At 37.1% G+C, this 8272-nt stretch overlaps 1 protein-coding gene and 1 long non-coding RNA gene across 2 annotated transcripts in view; both read left to right on the top strand.

Annotated features, from left to right (window-relative positions):
* LOC139117045 (uncharacterized) overlaps positions 1 to 5992 on the top strand; it is a 75565-nt gene extending 69573 nt beyond the window's left edge. The window contains exon 2 of the long non-coding RNA XR_011548445.1: positions 5332 to 5992. This is a non-coding gene — a long non-coding RNA (uncharacterized lncRNA). The remainder of the gene's footprint in view (positions 1 to 5331) is intronic.
* LOC139117043 (protein TANC2-like) overlaps positions 1 to 5992 on the top strand; it is a 44746-nt gene extending 38754 nt beyond the window's left edge. The window contains exon 18 of the mRNA XM_070679862.1: positions 476 to 5992. Within this exon, the coding sequence (XP_070535963.1) occupies positions 476 to 914 (439 nt within the window). The 3' untranslated portion in view covers positions 915 to 5992. The remainder of the gene's footprint in view (positions 1 to 475) is intronic.
* Positions 5993 to 8272: the final 2280 nt, after the last annotated feature.

Consider the following 8272-nt stretch of genomic DNA (forward strand, 5'->3'; position numbering starts at 1 on the left):
ATAGGCCACAAATGCTACAAATTACTTATTGTGGCATGAAAAGCATCATTGAACCGATAAGAGGACTATTGTCTTGTAGGTTCCTAGACTTAGAAAACAATTGTAAAATTCCAAATGCTCTGTAATTATGATATTTGCTGTTTCAATCCTGTTTTTTTAAGTATCATAAAATTAAACATCATTTGGGGAGGGGACATTTTTGGTAAAAAAATGAGTTCCCATATGTGTTTGCCAAATAATCTTCTTGATATTTTATGTGATTAATATTCCTTTGGTACAAAGTCTTTTAATCTTAAAGTCCTACAGGATATTCTCATTCAAATTTTTTTTTTAGTTCACATTCATGAAGGTTTTTAAGTGAGTGATATTGCATAACATCAACTTTGAAAAATGGATATTTGAAGTAATCTTTGGCGAATAGATATTTGAAGTTCTAAAATGTTCTCTGTGTGCTCTTGATCTCCACCTTGCACAGACACTATGGTAGCGCCCTCCAGGATTTGCTGGAGGCCATCCAACTAGCACCAAATAACAAAGAAGTGAGAAGATTACTCGTCAGGGTCAAGGAAGAATGCAAGGAACAGACAAGAATAGAGAGAGAGAACAGGGACAGGCAGTTCAGAAGTAGACACGGATCCTCACAGCTCCAGATGTCCAGGATGTCGGACTCCGATACGCAACCATCGCAACCATCATCGCAAACATCATCAACCAGGGAGATCGATGTTCAACATGGTGCTACCGCTGATCCAAGGAACTTCAAACTACGGGGAAGCGACAGTGCGTTGTATGCGCGTCAACGATTGCGGTCTGATAGCTTCAAGGAAGAGTATCAGAAAGCCATGAGTACAGACTCCCTAGAGCTCCCAGAACCCACAGCTATTAGCATTGGAAGAGGTGCTACCGCCCTCTAGTGTTCGGGTAAAAGTTTTTGGTACATACGATCAAGTCATTCAAAGCATTTTCTGCCCGTGTCATCTGTTTCAAGGATGTCTTTTTATCAATTTGTGTTATAAATGTCACTTTTCTGTCTCAAAATGACTTTGATAGGGTACAATCTGTATGTTTATAGAATGTGTTTATTTGTAATTCAAGATATGATGGTCTTTCTGTTTGACAATTTCAGTTTACACTCACCAAAGAAAAGTGATACAGTGCTGGACAGTGTGATGTTGATAAAAATTCGTTTGTACAAGAGGGTACATTATGCAATGCAAAACAAAACATGACTTTTTTTAGGATTTTACGATAGGCAACCCTTTGGTCCGTAGTTCACATGTTACATCCTTAACCCTTTCACCCCCAGTTCCCTGTATACAGGTCCAACTTTACCATAGAAAACAATGGATTTGGGACAAACCATGGTGGTGAAAGGGTTAAACCAAATCCGCGTTGCATTCTTGATGTTTTAGACCAACTGTATGTAAACTGTGCTACAACCTCATTGGATTCACCCATGTGAACTTATCATTTAATTACCTTGGACATTGTCACTTTTTGCTTTACGCAAAGACGATCAGCCTTCCCGTCAAATTTTAACCCTTTCACCACCATGGTTTGGCCCACCTCCATTGTTGTCAGTGGTGATAATGGACCTGTTGACTGGGAATTAGGGGTGAACAGATTGATAATAGCAAATGTCAACAACATCTCATATGAAAAAAAAGTCTTCAGTAGAAAAAAGGTTTTCCTTGTCTTTTCCACCGATGTCTTTCTGCTGTCTCATATTGACTTTTTACCTAACATCAGAACTTTTGTGTGGAAGGCAACTACTTCTTCAATGAAACACCAATCATGAACATCTCAGTCAAATCTTGAACTGCTAGTCACATTTGAATCAATGACCATCATGGGTGACATGGCAATGAGGCTGCTATATTGACCTCTACAGTCATACAGTCAATATGACTGATTATTAACCTCTGGGGTTCACACCATTTATGTTGATTGACTTTTGAGTCAAAGGACCAATGGTTAAGTTGGCGTGGAATCATGTGATTGATTATTGACCTTTCAAGTCACATGATTTATACTTTATTGTCTTCTTGAGTCAAAGGACCAATAATTATTAAGTTGGCCTAGAATCATGTGATCAATTATCGACCTCTGAAGTCACCTGATAATGAAGTCAGTTAAAGAGCGAAGTGACCAATAAACTGTCAAGTAGACCTGACAGTCACATTCATACAAACAAGAACAAAGTACATTTCTATTTTATAGAGTACGTTGCATTAAGAGTTACACCAAATAAATGTTAAGACCTTGATCTGCCAAAGGCATAATTTTTGTAAGATTTCAAAAATGTAGCATCTTGAAATCAAAGTTGGCCTTTATAATGTGTTATTACAATACTTAATTTTCTACCAGTCTGTAATATTTGTTAGGTATCAGTCTCAAAGTTTTTGAAAAGGTCCTTGTAGAAGCTGATAAATTCACAACCATCAGATCCACGGTAAACCAGGCAGGTTGTTTCTACAATGGCACTATTTACATATGTTCACTTTAATAAGTTTTTCCTTTCCAAAGAGATAAGTCATTTTGATCAGTAGAGCTGCTTAAATCTTCGGTAAGCATTACTTCCGGAAAATAGGAGGTAGGAAACACTGCAAAATCATGTGATGGTAAATGATATGGTGAGACTTTAAGAACGCTGGCTTCATGCTAGGCCATATTGCAAAATAGCATCATCTTAGGGTGTATGTTTCTATTCACCTGTTATGCAAGGCACCCTAGGTCAGGAGTTTTCTGCCAGGCCAGGGATTTGGCCCCTTATTCTTGAGTTTCACTATTGACACTGACAGAATGTAACTACTGTAGAATTGATATTACGCATAGCTTTGTAATGGTTTTTTAAAAGACTAGCTTCAGATTCAAGTTCTTGTCTACAATAGTGGCAGGTTAGGCACATTTTTAGATTCACATTCAGAAGTGTGAGAGGACCAATCATGTTATTACCATACGACTGCCTGCACCACTAGCAGTGTGCATGATAACATTTGACATATATTGCTAACTTTTATGTGATTCATCAGGCTTTTAATGCCGTACACAATGAATTTATTTATTGATACTGAAATTATACTTCAGTAGTGCTAAATATTTATCCTGTCTTATTTGCAGCTGCAGTTATTATTTTATTCCTATGATTTTATCTTGCCAACTTTTACTTTTCCTGCAGCTGTGTGTAGACAAAAGTAGCGAGGTGCCCATGTTTGACAAACCTATCAGTTAAGGTAATATGCGCCTCGAAAGTGAAAGACTTAAACTTTTGCAAACTTTTGCTCAAACTTTCCTGAATGAAACTTTCAACCATTCTCTTACCAAATCAACAATAGAAATTGGGGGTCACCTTGCAAAGTTTGGAAATAATGAAAGAAGTGGCCCAACATTTTGCGACCTTTAAAATTCAAAATGGCTGCCATTCCTGTGTTAACTCTATGGGGGAAAAATTAAATTTTGGATTTTCAAAAATTTAAACCGAGAGCTTTAAAATGAGCCCCATAAGTGGTAGATCAGAAAAGAATTGTAAGAAATTTGAGAGTCCGAATATCTGTTCCCAAGGCGCGTTCTACCTTAACTCTGCACTTTTTCGAACAGAATATTTTCAGTATCCAATACATTGTGCCATCGCTGGCTTATGGCAACTCACTGATAACACTGGTAATAGTTTCACAGACTGCCAAAACTCAACAGTAATTTGTTCGCCAGCTGTTTACACATCTATTTAACTTGTCATCCAGATAAATGCCTCAAGAATAGTATTATTTTAAAAAGGGTTTTTATACTGACATTCTGTTTTTAACCAGTGAATCAAAACTTTAGCATACAGGATTGTGTAGAGTCTATTAAGTTTACCACGTCAAAGAGTTTTTATTCTCATTATTGTCTGTAAAAACAATGTTATATCTGTATGGTGAACTGAATTTTTGATATTTCACTTACGAGGAAAAACTTCTTGAATGCAAGGTGACCAAGAGAGCATATGAAGTTTTTTCACTACAAGTTAGATTTGACCCATCATTTTTATGATATCGGTTTGAATAACTGTTTCACTTCAAGGGCTGTAAAGCTGTAACTTTTGATAATTTTTATTTCACTATTTTTGTTCTGTATGTTGATTGCAAGTTCTTGTTCTACTCCCCAAAGCATGTTGAGATACCCAGTATTCAGCTTGTCAACTCAGCCTGTACATGTGTAAACTGCATTGTTATTGTGGACAAGTGAATTCTGCTCAGGACTAGAATTGAAATGTAAACGATAATAGGGCATTTCACACAATATAGATGCTGTGTAACAAACTATAGTAAATAGTTGGCATTCCAATAATCCTTTAGGAGTAGAACAAGAACTTGCAGTTGATGTACAAAACAAAAGTTGTGCAAAAACACTATCAAAAGTTACAGATACTGCCTCTTTAATTCAGGAAACTTAGGTACCTGTGTGTCAATTCTCTGAAGTCCTTGTGTGGCTTTAATTTTAGATGTAAAAAAAGATTTCAGTGTTTCATCTAGATAGGGGATGGGGGGATTCCCCCTCTGTCGACATGTTGACATTCTCTAGTAATTTGTCAAGGGGGACCAGCTCCCTCCATGAAATGGAGCCAGTCACACCTTAGAGATTCAAGTAGAACACATAAACTGATGAAATCCCTCCTAAATTTTCTGGTAAAGGGGAAAATCCCCCCTGTTGATGCCATCCTGAATGAAACACTGAGATTTTAAAATGTGTATTTCAAAATGTTGATTTGATATAATATCCTAAAGCCAAGATGCAGCATCTGCTGCATGCACTAAATTCCCAACGAAATGAACATCAAAATTACATGCAATAGCTGCACCATGACTTTGAGGGTCATGTAATAATTTTGTTGTCCATACAAGCAGTGTATTGCCACGCATGGATTTCAAGGCATTGACTGTGTTGTTAATTTGTTGCTGTAGTTCTTGCCAAGAATGCTTTGCATTGCGGCTGAAAGGACGGAGACAGCAGTGTTGGGAAAGTATTCTCTGGTGGTGTTTCTGCTCCGGGCTCCCTCTATCTACTATTATTACAGGGTTTTTTTTACAGGGATATTGTGGAGTTTCCGATGTTGCTCTTAAAGGACCAGTAGCTGTAACTGTTGATGAATTTTTTTTCCACTTTTTTTTGTTTTTTACATCAATCACAAGTTCTTGTTCTGCGCCCTACAGCATGTTGAAACGTCTACCATTTAGTTTGTCAACACAGTGTCTGTATTTGTGCAAAATGCACTTTTATTGTTAACATTTGGATTCTAGTCCGGACCAGAATTCACTTGTCAACAATATAACAATGCAGTTTACACATGTACAGGCTGAGTTGACAAGCTGAATACTGTGTATCTCAACATGCTTTTGAGGAGTAGAACATGAAAATGTGGTGACGGTTATAAACAAAAAACTGTGAAAATAAAACCATCAAAAATTACAGCCACTGGCTTTTAATGATTCCTACTTTTACCTCTACAACTGTGAAACGTCAAATATACTTTTCCACGTCCACACTCTTACATAATAGTAGCTATTTAATATTAAGTGTCCAGTAATTTTTTTATGAATTTAGATGAACTATACTGAAACCCGAAGTTGAGGGTAATACTCTATATGCATAATTAATTTTCAGATTAAATCTGTAAATAGAAAAATGTGGAAGTTACGGAAGATAATTTCCTTCTTTGTATAGCAACAACCAAGCCACATTTTTGCAATTCAGAAGTCAATACATTGTACCGCACAATTGGTACTTTTTCTGTGCTGTCTGTATTTTAGTTGTAACTATATTTCTAAACTGCTGTAGCCGTAGAGACATGCATAATTTAACTTTTCTGTACACATTGCTTTGCTTTTAGCAGGTATTTAACTAGAGATGAATTTTTCAGTCATGGAATGAAAGTAGCGAGTTCAGTTGCTTGCTTTTTTTTTATCTAGTATGCATTTGCCTGTGCAAGGTAATAAAGAGACATTTAAAAATGAAAGGTACAAAATACGAGTTGTCAACATTTTTGAAATCCCACCACGTACATACAGAAATGCAAAGGACTGAAACTACACATAAACTGGCATTGATCGTGAACTGAAAACCTTGCCTCATGATTGTTGTTGAGAAATGTGAAAATCTTGTAAAGGAAGTATAGGTGGCTTCATCAGGCCTGTCCTGCTGTCATTCACCATGGAAACCGCAACCACAACAACAGATTGTGATAAATGAAATGTTTACAGCTTGCCTTAACACTTGTATGTATATACCAGCTATAAAATTGCACTTTCAAGATACTTTTCAGGGAACTCAATGGTGTAAAAAACAAAGAAAAAGGTGTTATTGATAGGTCTGCTTTGATGTTTGACTTCTCTTGAGTCAACAAACTTTGACCACTGGTGGCGCTCTAACATTAGTGATCCTTTGTAGTAGTCTGGTTCCCTGACCCATTTCCCCGGTAGAGGGCGTGGGGAACCCGCCCTCTACCGGGGAAATGGGTCAGGGAACCAGACTACCTTTGTAGCCCTCGAAGATAGTTTATGAAAGGGCTGAAGTACCAAAAGACTCAGTTGCCCTAGGACCATAGCCAGGGTGTAATGGTTTTACCATAAACATGTAACATCTCTTACAAAGAATTTTAGATTTCTGTGGAGAATGTCTGGTTAGAAAGTTAACTTTACAATTAGGTTTTAAAGGAGATGCCGTCAGAGTGTATTGCCTTTTTGCAATTTTTTGCAATTTTTATCTGATGCTAATTTTATTTACAATACTGAAACCGTACAAACAGCAATGTGCCCAGCAACCTGTGAAAGAGAGAAGCTCAAATTTTTCACTCTACTCACATTGGGTTTATGGAAGGATATGACAGATATTAAAACAAATGCAGGGTCGTTTTCTATGTAGCATTACATAGGGATTCAATCATGGCACAAATGAATGAGATGGTTTATTTGCACCCAAAGCACTCCAGTAAGGAGGGTGGAGATATTTAACGTTTCCATATTTGTATAGGAAAGTGAGTTACTTGTCTGAAGTCTGAAAATTGTAGTCACTCCCATTCACTGCAGTGTTTACATATGTAGAAATTAACTTTAAAAAAAAAACAGGCATAAACATAAACAAACTCAAAAGCAAAAACAGAGATATATGCATGGATATCTGCTCCTCAAACCAAAGCCACATCCTGCCCACTTGTGTTATTTGTCATACAGGTAACCTAGTCATATGGGAGTTGGTCACATATTATGAGAAAACTGACAAAATCAAAATTTCAGTATATAATGTGGAATGAGTGTGATAAGTATTTTCACAAACGCAACAAAGAAAAGTACTGTAGTTAAGAATTGTGGCAATTATCATTCAAATATATTGCCTTTTGCAAATTTCTAGAATGATGCAAAATACCTGTTATTCCATAACATTGGCTCCTACCTGTGATGCCAAGTCCCTACTGTGAAGAGCGCCACCTATGGTCAACAATATAAACTTGGGCAGGGTGATGGGGACAGACGTTCAGACTCAAAATTTTACAAATCTATACTGAACTTCGAGAATTGATAATTAAATGATACACAACAGCGATAATATGCGGTATGCGGTGGTCGTCACACCCCACGAGAGTGAAAAAGCTAGGCTAGTAGTTATGCTGCATTGCACGGGTACGAAATATCTCCATCGATGAACAGCAAACTAATCGTCTATCTAGCCCAAATGAATACAAATATGACACAGTAAATAGGATTGCACAATGCCGAAGACGAGGAGACTGTAACAGCGAAAGACTTGTAAGCTGGTTGAAAAAAAAATACTGAAAGTAAACTCAACTTGAATACAAAGCAACATACTCAAAAGAGGAAGTATGAAAACGCCTAAATGCACATAGCCGCTCAGGAAAAACCAGAGATAAAAACCTACATGGAAAATAGGAAAAAACCTCTGGAAACCTGAACCCGATTGCATGCTAGATGTGCCAATGGATCGGGATTTCTTATTATCCAAACAAACAAAAACTGATTGAAAATAAATACAGAAACGAAATGAAATCAACTGGTTCAAATAAACAGAATTGCAGAGTGAGTGGCACTGCTGGACTTATGGCAAAACTACAAATTCATATTTATAAAGAAATATGCACCGCCGAAAGCTGTTAATCTTTGATTGAACCCTTGATTGGTAGAGCGCCTCACAGACATTTTCCACACTGTGCATACAGTGTGGCTTAACCATTGAGCGTCACAGAGCAAAACTTCTGTTTTGGATTTTGGCGCTATTTAAACTT

Source organism: Ptychodera flava, chromosome 18 (assembly GCF_041260155.1).
Source record: "Ptychodera flava strain L36383 chromosome 18, AS_Pfla_20210202, whole genome shotgun sequence".
NCBI classification, from domain to species: domain Eukaryota; kingdom Metazoa; phylum Hemichordata; class Enteropneusta; family Ptychoderidae; genus Ptychodera; species Ptychodera flava.